General features: G+C 34.6%; 1 protein-coding gene across 3 annotated transcripts in view; it reads right to left on the bottom strand.

Annotated features, from left to right (window-relative positions):
• Positions 1 to 15,276, bottom strand: part of Bdp1 (transcription factor TFIIIB component B'' homolog Bdp1) — a 34,902-nt gene that overhangs the window by 2,425 nt on the left and 17,201 nt on the right. For all 3 annotated transcript variants that reach the window (XM_023166711.2, XM_074178130.1, XM_074178129.1), the window contains exons 3-4: positions 13,258 to 13,493; positions 1,210 to 1,850 (exon numbers count right to left, since the gene is read on the bottom strand). In XM_023166711.2, the coding sequence (XP_023022479.2) occupies positions 1,210 to 1,850; positions 13,258 to 13,493 (877 nt within the window). The remainder of the gene's footprint in view (positions 1 to 1,209; positions 1,851 to 13,257; positions 13,494 to 15,276) is intronic.

The raw sequence follows: 15,276 nt of genomic DNA, 5'->3' as shown, positions 1-15,276 counted from the left end.
GGATGACATTGTAGGTATATTTAGTTTAATCTTTCTCTTGAAGATGATCACTTGGTGATCGAAACACGCGTTGAGGTGTTAAAATAACGGTTTGGTGTTGGGAAAATATCCAGTAATATTCATTACTAGTACAATACAAGTACAAAAGTGATAGAGGATAATTTTGTATCCAATATATATATATATATATATATATATATATATATTCTTTTAATGAATTGGTGAGTTTATGATTCACATGATAACAAATAAATGCAAAACACCTCCACAATAAAAATTGCATTATTCTGAATACAAGGCAACAAATGGCTTGGTCAATTCCATAGTAGTGCAAGTGGCACTAAAGATTCTGCTAATCAGTTCAAGCTAAGACCTCATATTCTGTACATGCCAATAGCAAATGTATAATGGTCTCAGCCGACGTATGGCAAGCCCTGAGCAAGGTGTGAAGAACCTCTAAACCCATTATGTAACTATGGTAGATCAAGAAGTTATGATATCATCCTGGCAGGCTATGAAGAATCCCTCGGTCTTCAGGTGTTCAATTAATTTATTCATACATTATACCGAATAACAGATGCGTGTTACAGTGTTACCCCGGTAACATTTAATAATAATAATTTCGGAATGAATTCCAAAACCGACTTTTTTTCTATCAAGAAGTGAACGGTTAAAATAGTTGAATTTGTTACTTAAAATTTTGTTGCAATTGAAAATAACATATTTGAAGCCAATTTCAAATGCTTGTCAGTTTGAAACGGATTGGCCGATTTTCACAAACACAGCGGTGTTGCATAGAGACTCGGAAGGTCTTCAAAATCAGGAGCCACGCGACCCCTTTACATTAAAAAAAAAAAGTTGATGTTGCCCTCTTGACACTAGGCCACGTGACCACAATCAATTTTATGGCAAAAAGTAGTACCATTTTACCTGAATTTTACACGACCTCAATAGCTTGTTCCATTCAAAAGTTAAGGGGGGAAGGATTTTTTACGTCCGTTATATCCGATTGTTATGATTACATTTTTAATTGCTGACCTGCTATATATTGTTTCTCTGTGTGTTTTTGTATTGTTAATTGAAATTAAGATATTTTCAGTTTTGGTAATTGTATTTAGTGAATTGGGTTCTGAATTTTTGAATAAAGAAAAAAATGAAATTTGTGTTGACATAAAGCTAAGATATAAGTAAAATACTGCTAATACTAACCTTTTCTCTTCTTAGCTTTTTCTGCCAATTCTTCCTGTTTTAGCTTAGACTCTTCCGCTCTTCGTTTTTTTGCATCCTCTCTTAGTTTTTTCATCTCTTCCATCTGCCTTTCTTCCGTTGCTGCTTCATTCTTCAATTCATCAAACTCAAAACTGCATGGTTGCATCACAGCCCTGTTAAGCAACATCTTATTTGTTCGTTCCTCTTTTTTAAATTTCATTTTGAGTTCCCGTCTACTTCTGTTTGGAAAAAGTTCACACATCAAAGTAAAATCAGTACCAATGATGTTGAGGGCCTTATAAAACCGAACTGTTTCTTCATGGGTCCAGTTTTTTGACCTTTTATGTTTTTTATAAATACCATAGCCATAGTCTAAGTCTCCATCAAGAATTTTAGTTTTCTGCATTTCCTCCTTTTGTCGCTTTACTTCCTTATTCTCAATTACCAGGCTCTTTTCATCCAAAACAATTTCTCCTGACGGTCCAATTTTAATTTGGGGTACTGGTATTGCATCTTCATCGTCACTTTTTTCCGAGTCTTTCTGTACTCTAGTGTCCTCAACTATCACATCCTCGTCAGTAGGATCATTTGGGGTTTTGTCTTCTATTTTTGTATTTTCCTCTTCTGATTTCTTCTCGTTCCTAAAGACCATTAATAATTTCTGAACAGTTTGGAAAATATTATGGTAACTAATAATGTCGAGAATTTATACATTTGAATAAACCACTATCATCACCAATTCATTGATGATTTAATGGAAGATAGGGGTAATACAATAAACATATTTTTAATGATTATAGAGATCAAAATTTGGGCTAGTAGGCCGTGATTGAATAGAAATTGTATTACCAAATGTTTCGTCTGCTACTGTGGAAACAGACATCTTCAGTAGAATAAGAAAAAAAAAAGATTTCGTGCCAAATTTCGAAATAATTCATCTCTCCCAATTACCTACACAGTAGGTTATGTGAGATATAATTCAATATCCAGCGTGGGATTAGCCGGGGAAGTAGCTGTTTTCCGCAAGCATTTACCAGAACCTACTGTGTAGGTATGTTGAAATATTTATTTTCATATATATATATATATATATATATATATATATATATATATATATATATATATATATGTATATATATATATATCTCATCAACACAGTCTTCAGACATGTTTTGATCTCAGTAGGATATGCTTTGACTGCGAGAAAGAAGGTAGCATTTTGAAGTCTCAGGAAATGTCAAATTTGTAGACAGGACATTAGTTTCTTCACATTTTATTACATGGTCTGTTTCTGCAGCAGCTTGGCTACTTATCATATGTTTTTTTTCGTTTTATTGTTCACAGAATTTGGCAAAAGCATGATTTGTTGATTTCATTTTGATGTGAATGAATTTGTGTATCATATGATAAGATTTTTTGTAACACTGCCTGACTTGTTATAAATTTACAGTGTATTCGAAATGATCAATAAATTACACTCCTCTACTGACAATAGAGATATGAAACAAGCAATTCATAGTTTTCGTACAGTTCAATATGAAAACACTTTCCCCACATCAGATCAAAATACTGTCTTTCAGCGCGTATTTTGCTAACCAAGTTAACATCCTCAGGAGATGACCAGAACTAAATTTTACGGCTACCTCAATGTTCTTCAATGTGTTTTTCATAAACTACACCTTACGATTAATGAAATTACTATATACAGGGCTATTCAAATTCGTTTCTGTACATGGGGATCTCGTAAATGATAAGAGATAAAGTGTCGGTTAAATTGTGGCAAAGTTGCGTATTTTAGAGACCTATTTAATGATGTGAAGAAATCGAATATAGCTCTTTTGGTTCTGAAGATATACAGGAAAAACCAAAAAACCCCAAATTATTTTTTTGCCTATATCTTCTTTATTCGCAGACATATTGAAAATCTGTCCACATTTTGCTATTGGCACTTGATGTGGGCTCTCAGAATATATCCATGAATCTTTTATACAGGATGTCATCTGACTTGGCCCACCCCCATATTTGAATTTTTAAATACGGACCTGCATTTTTTGTTGTAGTTTTTGGATTGTATACGTTAACTTCATACTAAGAAATTAAATTCAATTTTACATTTCGGGATTTTTCGGTAATATTCGATTTTAATTGTGTGAATTATTCCCTTTTAAATTACGGTCCTGGAAATTGGTTGACTGAGTTGAATAAAAACACAATAACAACTTTCACGTCTCCCTATGTATCGTAGAGATTTTCGAGAGTTGGATAGGTCTCTAAAATATGCAACTTTGCCACAATTCAACCGACACTATATCTCTTATCGTTTACGAGATCCCCATGTACAGAAACGAATTTGAATAGCCCTGTATAAACAGTACGTTGAAATACTCAAGTGACGTATTCCTGAGACAATTTTAGAAAAAAAGTCTATATGAACTTGCGTCCGAAAATGCTTCGTTTCGGAGATACCATGTTTTGAAATTGAAATTTTTTGTTCGCTTTTTGAAAATAACTCTTGCAAAAAATAAGTTATTTGCACGAAATTCGGTACTCGGGGTTTTTTTGACGTGGGAAATCATAATTTCGTATTAATTTTCATGTAACATCTAGAGGGCGCTGCGTACGCTGTCATTATTTATTTCAAATTACCTTAACTTTTTTGACAATAAACTTTTGGTACTTTCCATGAAAAAACCTAATTTCCACACCTTTTCCAAGTAAAAAAGGTACACCTCCTCAACAACGCTGGAGGTGATCGTTTTCGAGATATTTACAATTTTCTATATCGATGCATATTACTTTATAGCCAAATTTGATTTCAATAATTTTTGTCACTCTCCGCTTGCAAATTAAGTTAATTAAATCGAGTAGGCTATGAAAGTTTGTTTATAAAAATAGAAGTTCGCTGTCATGTTTTTAACTATTGATTGACAAATTCACAGTTCGGAGTTTATAAAGTGATTTCTTCGTACCATGCCCGACTTTACGAATGCTGAAATGGCTGATATGGTTTTTGCATACGGTCATTATTTATTTCAAATTGCCGTAACTTTTCTGACAGTAAACTTTTGGTAATTTTCATGAAAAAACCTAATTCCCACACATTTTACAAGTAAAAAAGGTATACTTCCTCAACAACGCTGGAGGTGATCGTTTTCGAGATATTTACAATTTTCTATATCGATGCAAATGACTTAGCTCCTAGGGCGCTAAGTGAAGTTGCCGAGAACATTACAAAAACTAAGTATGTGGTGGATCTCGTCAAAATAAACAACTTTTTCCTATAAAATGTTTAACGAAGAATGATTCGTTTTCGAAATACAGATTGTTGAAATTTTTCAAGCATGGTAGGTTTTTGTCATAAGTTTTTTGCAATTTTAGTTATTTTCATCAAATTTTATACACAGTATACCCGTACAGACTTCTTCTAAACTGAGCATTATCGAACTGCTTATTTAATCCACATTAAAAAAAATTGTCAGGTTTAATTATTCAAATAGAAAGTGCTACATTTCGGAGTTTGTAAAAAAAAACAATTCGGAGAAGTACTATGTTATTTATTAGGAAAATAAACATATGAAAATTGAACGAAACAACTATTACAACAACTGTTCAAAGTGATGACCCTCAACAGTAATACAAGCTTCTGCTCCCTCATCAAAGAATTCTGCACCCGTTGAAAAATACCCGGAGTGTTTCTTATCGTTTCGCAGCAAGCTATTATGCGATCCCTCAACATTTCCTCGTTTTCAATGGGGCTAGCATGAACTAGGAATTTTAGGTGTTCCAAAAAATGTAGGTAAGTATCTCCATTCAAACGTAAGGGGAGAAAATAGGGCCCAATTAAATAATCCCCAATTATGCCTACCCATACATCAAAAGAGAATCTGTCTTGGAAATGAGTTTGCGTTATGGCATGTGGGTTATCTTCCGCCCAGATGTGGTTGTTATGGAAGTTCATGGAAATTTGCGGATGCTGTTCGACTTTTCTTTGAAGCCATTGAGCAAATTCGATACGTGGTTGGAAATCACGTAGCATAGGTGCCTGGACACGCTGAATATGATAAGGATATAATTGCTGTTCCTTTAAAATTCTGTAAACTGTCATGTGACTCACATTTGAAGTTTGACTAATTTTTCTTGTACTTGTCTCTGGATTGAAGACAAAATGAGAAAAAACCAAGAAAGTACTTGATAAAAATAGCTGCGTAAACGCAAGCGAAACATAAGTGGAACCACCAGCAGCTTGACTGCATTAACCTTTCTAGATTATATATATATATATATATATATATATATATATATATATATATATATATATATATATATATAAAAAATAAATAGATAAGTACTCTTTGATCATTCCCATATTGATTTCAATTTAAGAGCCACCGGTATACAGCTGTTTCAGCCTATTGGGCATCGTCAGTACCGGGTAGGCGGTCCTCGATTGAAGACAAAATGAGAAAAAACCAAGAAAGTACTTGATAAAAATAGCTGCGTAAACGCAAGCGAAACATAAGTGGAACCACCTATTGGTGTGACACCCAAGTCAACTTGCCAAGTTTTTATGTCAGTGTTGGTGGTTTGACCAATCAACCGACAACTGCGGTAGCAGAAATTTGGGAAGCTAACCTGAAATGCCATCGGAAAACGAATCCACATGTTTCTAGAAATGATATGAAATCTAGAAAGGTTAATGCAGTCAAGCTGCTGGAAAATAATTCCATGAAAATCAAAAAATAAATAGATAAGTACTCTTTGATCATTCCCATATTGATTTCAATTTAAGAGCCACCGGTATACAGCTGTTTCAGCCTATTGGGCATCGTCAGTACCGGCAGGCGGTCCTCGATTGAAGACAAAATGAGAAAAAACCAAGAAAGTACTTGATAAAAATAGCTGCGTAAACGCAAGCGAAACATAAGTGGAACCACCTATTGGTGTGACACCCAAGTCAACTTGCCAAGTTTTTATGTCAGTGTTGGTGGTTTGACCAATCAACCGACAACTGCGGTAGCAGAAATTTGGGAAGCTAACCTGAAATGCCATCGGAAAACGAATCCACATGTTTCTAGAAATGATATGAAATCTAGAAAGGTTAATGCAGTCAAGCTGCTGGAAAATAATTCCATGAAAATCAAAAAATAAATAGATAAGTACTCTTTGATCATTCCCATATTGATTTCAATTTAAGAGCCACCGGTATACAGCTGTTTCAGCCTATTGGGCATCGTCAGTACCGGGCAGGCGGTCCTCGATTGAAGACAAAATGAGAAAAAACCAAGAAAGTACTTGATAAAAATAGCTGCGTAAACGCAAGCGAAACATAAGTGGAACCACCTATTGGTGTGACACCCAAGTCAACTTGCCAAGTTTTTATGTCAGTGTTGGTGGTTTGACCAATCAACCGACAACTGCGGTAGCAGAAATTTGGGAAGCTAACCTGAAATGCCATCGGAAAACGAATCCACATGTTTCTAGAAATGATATGAAATCTAGAAAGGTTAATGCAGTCAAGCTGCTGGAAAATAATTCCATGAAAATCAAAAAATAAATAGATAAGTACTCTTTGATCATTCCCATATTGATTTCAATTTAAGAGCCACCGGTATACAGCTGTTTCAGCCTATTGGGCATCGTCAGTACCGGGCAGGCGGTCCTCGATTGAAGACAAAATGAGAAAAAACCAAGAAAGTACTTGATAAAAATAGCTGCGTAAACGCAAGCGAAACATAAGTGGAACCACCTATTGGTGTGACACCCAAGTCAACTTGCCAAGTTTTTTATGTCAGTGTTGGTGGTTTGACCAATCAACCGACAACTGCGGTAGCAGAAATTTGGGAAGCTAACCTGAAATGCCATCGGAAAACGAATCCACATGTTTCTAGAAATGATATGAAATCTAGAAAGGTTAATGCAGTCAAGCTGCTGGAAAATAATTCCATGAAAATCAAAAAATAAATAGATAAGTACTCTTTGATCATTCCCATATTGATTTCAATTTAAGAGCCACCGGTATACAGCTGTTTCAGCCTATTGGGCATCGTCAGTACCGGGCAGGCGGTCCTCGATTGAAGACAAAATGAGAAAAAACCAAGAAAGTACTTGATAAAAATAGCTGCGTAAATTGAAATCAATATGGGAATGATCAAAGAGTACTTATCTATTTATTTTTTGATTTTCATGGAATTATTTTCCAGCAGCTTGACTGCATTAACCTTTCTAGATTTCATATCATTTCTAGAAACATGTGGATTCGTTTTCCGATGGCATTTCAGGTTAGCTTCCCAAATTTCTGCTACCGCAGTTGTCGGTTGATTGGTCAAACCACCAACACTGACATAAAAACTTGGCAAGTTGACTTGGGTGTCACACCAATAGGTGGTTCCACTTATGTTTCGCTTGCGTTTACGCAGCTATTTTTATCAAGTACTTTCTTGGTTTTTTCTCATTTTGTCTTCAATCGAGGACCGCCTGCCCGGTACTGACGATGCCCAATAGGCTGAAACAGCTGTATACCGGTGGCTCTTAAATTGAAATCAATATGGGAATGATCAAAGAGTACTTATCTATTTATTTTTTGATTTTCATGGAATTATTTTCCAGCAGCTTGACTGCATTAACCTTTCTAGATTTCATATCATTTCTAGAAACATGTGGATTCGTTTTCCGATGGCATTTCAGGTTAGCTTCCCAAATTTCTGCTACCGCAGTTGTCGGTTGATTGGTCAAACCACCAACACTGACATAAAAACTTGGCAAGTTGACTTGGGTGTCACACCAATAGGTGGTTCCACTTATGTTTCGCTTGCGTTTACGCAACTATTTTTATCAAGTACTTTCTTGGTTTTTTCTCATTTTGTCTTCAATCGAGGACCGCCTGCCCGGTACTGACGATGCCCAATAGGCTGAAACAGCTGTATACCGGTGGCTCTTAAATTGAAATCAATATGGGAATGATCAAAGAGTACTTATCTATTTATTTTTTGATTTTCATGGAATTATTTTCCAGCAGCTTGACTGCATTAACCTTTCTAGATTTCATATCATTTCTAGAAACATGTGGATTCGTTTTCCGATGGCATTTCAGGTTAGCTTCCCAAATTTCTGCTACCGCAGTTGTCGGTTGATTGGTCAAACCACCAACACTGACATAAAAACTTGGCAAGTTGACTTGGGTGTCACACCAATAGGTGGTTCCACTTATGTTTCGCTTGCGTTTACGCAGCTATTTTTATCAAGTACTTTCTTGGTTTTTTCTCATTTTGTCTTCAATCGAGGACCGCCTGCCCGGTACTGACGATGCCCAATAGGCTGAAACAGCTGTATACCGGTGGCTCTTAAATTGAAATCAATATGGGAATGATCAAAGAGTACTTATCTATTTATTTTTTGATTTTCATGGAATTATTTTCCAGCAGCTTGACTGCATTAACCTTTCTAGATTTCATATCATTTCTAGAAACATGTGGATTCGTTTTCCGATGGCATTTCAGGTTAGCTTCCCAAATTTCTGCTACCGCAGTTGTCGGTTGATTGGTCAAACCACCAACACTGACATAAAAACTTGGCAAGTTGACTTGGGTGTCACACCAATAGGTGGTTCCACTTATGTTTCGCTTGCGTTTACGCAGCTATTTTTATCAAGTACTTCTTGGTTTTTTCTCATTTTGTCTTCAATCGAGGACCGCCTGCCCGGTACTGACGATGCCCAATAGGCTGAAACAGCTGTATACCGGTGGCTCTTAAATTGAAATCAATATGGGAATGATCAAAGAGTACTTATCTATTTATTTTTTGATTTTCATGGAATTATTTTCCAGCAGCTTGACTGCATTAACCTTTCTAGATTTTATATATATATATATATATATATATATTCAAAAATAATCAGTTTTTTAATAATAACTGAGATACTTTTGTAGACATCTTTGGCATATTTGGTACATATGTTCCATGCCTCAAGGCGCATTTTCTGATGTACACAAATTTGTATTTTTTCAAACAGTGGCATCCCTACGGGTTTCGCATTGAATATTTTTGGGGAAAAAGTACTACGCCATGCTTTCTTTTCAAAATAAAATCATTTTTAAAATCCTCATTTATTTTTGAGAAAATTTGATCTCTTGGTATTTCTTTGTCCGACGCATGATTTTCACTCAAAAAAATAAAAATCGACAGAAAGCAAATTAAGAAATTGGATCAATTCTAAAATGAATGAGAATCTGAAAATTGCTTCATAACGCATTACCAATTCCCTAATAATATTTGAAAACATAATCTGCAAAAAAATAAATTTTTCACAAAAACGAGTTTTATTTTATTTTGTGACAGTAAGTCTAAACGAATGCATGCTTCCGCCCTTCTACGCATGGAATTACGCACCCGTTCAAATACTCCCGGCGTATTTCGTATAGTTTCACACGAGGCAACTATTCGCTCTCTTAAATCTTCTAAAGTATTAACGGGAGTTTTATACACAAGAGTTTTAAGGTGACCCCATAAAAAAAAACTAAACTGTTGAGATCGGGGGATCTTGCTGGCCATTGCTGAGGTCCTCCGCGACCTATCCAACGACTAGGATAAACTGTATTTAAATGGTTTCAGACAATTACACTGAAATGAGCAGGGGCGCCATCGTGCATGTACCATATTCGATTCCTTAACGCAAGTGGCACATCTTCCAATAACCCAGGTAAGTTTTCTTCGAGAAAGTGTAAATAAGAACGACCATCAAGGCGTCCTGGTAGAAAAAATGGGCCTATTAGATGATCACCTATAATTCCTGCCCATACATTAACCGAAAATTGGTGTTGGAAATGGGTTTCGGTTATTGCATGGGATTTTCTTCAGCCCACACATGATTGTTATGGAAATTTTGAATGGCATTCCGAGAAAAATTTGCTTCGTCTGTGAACAAAATTTGTGTCTCAAACTGCGGATTTAGTGCAATACTTTGTAGATACCACTGACTGAAGTTCACACGCTGTGGAAAATCTCTGGGGAGTAATGCCTGCACTCTTGAAATATGGTATGGGTATAACAAAAAATCAACCAAAATACGCCAAACAATTTGATGACAAATATCCAGAGTTCTGGCGATCTTCCTCGTACTCGTCTCAGGATGTTCCTCAATTTCTTGCAGCACCGCTTCCTCAATTCAGGAGTTCTTACTACACGAGGTCTACCTTCCGGAGTCCCTTTCTTGAAACTACCAGTTTCCCCAAGTCGACGATGAATATTTGAAAAGGTTCGACTATCTGGTAAGGCACGATTAGGATATCTTTCATGATAAATGCGCCTGGCTTCTGTTGCATTACCATCGGCAAGGCCATATACGTAATGCATTTGCGCCATTTCCGCATTCGTATAATTTACCATATTTACTGATATTCAGAAAAACAGCGGACTACCAAAATAACTTCAATAACACTTCAAAATCAATCAAAACGCGCTGTGATAGTTTTTAACACCAACACCTTACTTTAAACCAACATCAATATTAGCTACTGACGTTTGTACATACAGAGAATTCGTTTTTTATTGCTATGGTGGGTACGCTGTTTTTTTTTTTAATCTTTAAAAGAAATCACATATCGACAAACTCCATATTTCCAAGAGGTGCAGTAAATAAATTCTGCTACACGTCATTTATTCCAGGATAACTAAATTTATGTTTTCAAAAATTATTAAGCGGTGCTGCGTTATGACGTAATTTTAATTAACAGTGCATTTAACAGTGCATCTGACAACAAACAAATACCTTTTAGATCCTCAATTATTTTGCAACAAATCTGATCTCTTAGTTTGCTTTCAGTCGGTGCACGATACCGCATCAGATTTTTAAAGAATTTATCCTTAAGTAAAGCGATTTTTAATTTTTTGAGCGAAAACCATGCGTCGGACAAAGAAAACCCAGCAAATCAAATGTGCTCAAAAATGTATGGAGATTTTAAAAATAATTTTTGATTCAAGATAAAGCAGTGGCGTAGTATTTTTTTTGCCAAAAATATACATTTCAAAACTCGTACGTACGCCACTGGCAGAGAAAATTAAGAGAATTGTACATCAGAAAATGCGCCTTGAGGCATGGAACATATGTACCAAATATGCCAAAGATGTCTACAAAATTATCTCAGTTATTATTAAAAAACTGATTATTTTTGAAAACTTTGCCACCCTGTATCTCAAAAGTTAAGGCATTTAGGGCATACGTCCATAGGACGTTTTTTCCTTAAAATTGGTCTAAGAATTACCTCCTTAAATATTAGTATGTGTTTAAGGAACACCCTGTATATATATATATATATATATATATATATATATATATATATATATATATATATATATATATATACAGGGTCCTGCAACAGTGGCGCGGTGTTCCATATCTCTATATAGGAAGCAGATAGGAATCTAATTTTCTATAATATTACCTTATTGCTCGAGCTCGACAAAATAAAAATATTGGCGGTCACACAGGGTGTTCGATTTTTTCTGGGCGGATCCCAACTGTGTCTTTTTAAATGGCAACCTATATTTTTTATCGCTTTTTCGGTTTCTTCATAGAAAATAAAATAAACTTTATGTATATCTGCACTTCGAAAATATTGACGGTTTTCGAGATATCTAGCATGACAGGTTTTTTTTTTCCAATATTCGTCACTCAGAATATTTGAAATTATAAAGTGGTGCCAAGTCCAGTTGAAATTTTTTTTTGGTCGAATATTCTACATTGGTAACTCTCTCAAACGATATATCTGAAATCGACCTGTGATATACAGGGTATGAAAAACCGCTTGCCAAATATTGTAAATGAAAATTTGCAAAATCTTCCTTATATTAAATGGAACACCCTGTATATTATTGATCCATAAGAAGCGCCAACGAAACCTCTACAAATTTCATTAAGTATTCCCTATGGCTAAGTTCAATAGTTTTTCTTAAATGAGCATTTCTTTCGAAAAATGGTCATTTATATATATATATATATATAAAGTGGATAATCTTAGCGACTGGAGAAATGTACAGCAAAATGGATTAACGGGGTCTCTCAGTCAAAAAATCAAAAATCAAATTTCTGTTCTACTTTGCCAAGCTTTTGCTTCTAATGGGAAGCTTCTTCAGGGCAGTAAAAACAAAAAAATCTTATACATGTTCAACCTTCTCCGTCAGTTTATATGTTCAATTTATTGTTTTTAGCTCATTTTTACTGCCCTGAAGAAGCTTCCCATTAGAAGCGAAAGCTTGGCAAAGTAGAACAGAGATTTGATTTTGGATTTTTTGACTGAGAGACCCCGTTAATCCATTTTGCTGTATATATATATATATATATATATATATATATATATATATATATATATATATATATATATATATATATCAGCTCAGTGTAAGGATGAAAAACACTGGGTTGCCTCGGGTGAGAGGCTTCACCAACGTCTCCGCGGATGCAGTTTCAGCCCACCTGTGTATACACTTGAGAAAGCTACTGTGCTAGCGAAACATGTAGTGATTATATTTTTCAAATAAAGGTTGTGGAGATCAAAACGTGAGGTGTAATTTTTGAAAAGACTTATAATCAATTGCATCTTCAATATGCAATATAATTATACTGTATACTTTCGTGAACTCGAAGCTGGCAGCCAGAGGTTGCGGCCAGAAATACTTTAACGGCAAATGCGGCAAAATGAAATATTACGGCCTTACCAAATGAGGAAGTTCACTGAGAATATTGACTGTTACTATCTGTTCCAATGGCCGTTTCACCATTTACAAAGTATTTCCACACTCTAGCTATGACCGCCAGCTCCAGGCTCATTATACTTACACTGTTAATCTTTCTGCTAGGTCAGTAATATATTTTTCAACTCATTGAAATGGATTCGATAAATTTTAAATAATTTTTTTGAAAAAAATTAAAATACCACACATACCATGATACTACATAATAATTAGTATGATGCTGCCAGCCACTGATGACATTTCTCACTACAATATAATATTAAACGAAAACCAAATGATCTTGTACATAGTTAGTTTACTCACACAATGCGATTGGATACTGGATTGTAAAATATGAGATCCATCATTCTGAGCTTTTTTCTGTCTGGTACATTCGTTCCAAAACGTCGTTGGAATTCTCTCCGTGCCTCTGCCAGCTTTCTAGTTTGTTCAGACCTGTTACATTTCTTTGAAACTGTACTCGCTGTTACTTCCTTCTGTCTTTGAGGAGACATGCATTCTCCTACAGAATCAGCGACTACTGAAGTGGAAGAACAAACCTATGAGGAATTAAAGAATTGAAATATTAATATTATTTCAATATGGATACACTCATTAATTTGCTTCGGGTGGTGATACTTTAATATCATTTGCAGTCCCACAATATAGAAAACGGAATGAATACTTATAACAGCTGAACACCAAGATAGAGACTCTGCAAATTTTATTTCGAAAAAAACAATCAAAACTACAAAAATCAGAAATATATTTTTGGAAACTGCTGCAATTAACATCAAATAATATCAGATCGCGAATTTGCATTTGCATCTGCTCTTTCACCAATGCCGAAAATGTATAAAAATAAAATATTATATTAGGGCTTGACGAGAAGGAAAGAAGGAAGGTAAAAGAAAGGAAAAGGTAATATATAGATATAGAGATATATGAATAGCTAAAATTTTTTTCAGGTTTCTCGCCACGAACCTAGTTATTCTGAATGTTGAACAGATGCTGTTCAAACATACTTTTAAAAACAGTTTCTGACATGTTAAAACAATAGTTTTTCCATTTATGGAGGGAGATAATTTATTGTGGAGAAGATAGGAAAAAGATCGTTTAAATATTTCCTCTTTATGTTCAGGAATGTGTAACACTACATTTTTACGCAAATTCAGGTTATAGACATCTGTTCTATAAGACAATAGTTCACATAAGTGGGGAGGACTCCTATACTTGATGATTTTAAAGAATATGCATGTTGCATGAAAAGGTCTACGATTAAACATATTCAATCACTTCAAATCTGTTAATTTGTGTGAAAATGTAGACCTTCTTCTGATACCAAATATTAACCTATTGCAAGAGTTTTGAACTTTTTGTATACGACACCTGTCGTTCTTGTCTAAACATGAATGATAAACAGCGCCAAGTTTAGTTCTTTACTTCTTCCCTGATTTTATTACTTTCAAAGATAATAGCTAGTGATTCGTTTGGATTTATTTTCAACACATGGTCAATGGACATTTAAAATCGTATTTAGATCAAAATTTATATCGGTTACTGCTTGACCTACATCTGAAGATTTGAAAGATAAATATATTCAAGAGTCATCTGCATCAAGGTGATATTTACAAGACTTCAACTTCTTGATAAATGTGGCAGTATAGAGGGTATACAAAAGCGGGCCTAAAATGCTGCCTTTGGGTATAGAAGAAATATCGTGAATCTGAATTTTTTGTAATCTATTATCTAGATAAGATGATATCAACATTACTGATGCATTACTACTAACCCAAAAAAATGTAATATAGCACAGAGTATTTTATGATTGATGGTGTCAAATGTTTTTGAATAATCCAATAGAATTAAAATGGTGGCTTCATTTTTATCTATAGCACTAATTATGCCATCTATAATCTCTATAATGCTGTTGCACACACAACTATAACGTTTTTTAAAACTAGACTGTTTATTGTAACGATTAATGAAATGGCACATTTGATTTTCCATTACTTTTTCTATAATCTTGGAACATGTCGGAAGAATACTTATTGACCTTAAATCAATAAAATTTTGTGGTTATTTATTTTTTGGTTGGGGAATAACTTTTGCACATTTCCATACATAACAAAAATAACTTTGACTTAACCATTCGTTTATTATGTGAATTAGTACCTACCGTTATAATGAAAATACAACAAATTTTCATAATAGTCATATCGATTTCATCTACACCATATGCTTGTGATTTTATGCTATTTATGATGCTGAAGATATAATTTTCAGTAGTCGATGAAAAAATGAGTTAATCACATATACCTTCTTTGCTGTTCGTGTCATAAA

This window comes from Leptinotarsa decemlineata, unplaced genomic scaffold, assembly GCF_025532065.1.
Source record: "Leptinotarsa decemlineata unplaced genomic scaffold, Ldec_3_MD MMD2_tig00003348_RagTag_RagTag, whole genome shotgun sequence".
Taxonomy (NCBI): Eukaryota; Metazoa; Arthropoda; class Insecta; order Coleoptera; family Chrysomelidae; genus Leptinotarsa; species Leptinotarsa decemlineata.
Note: the sequence above shows the minus strand (reverse complement) of the source record. Positions and strands in the feature narration are given on the sequence as shown.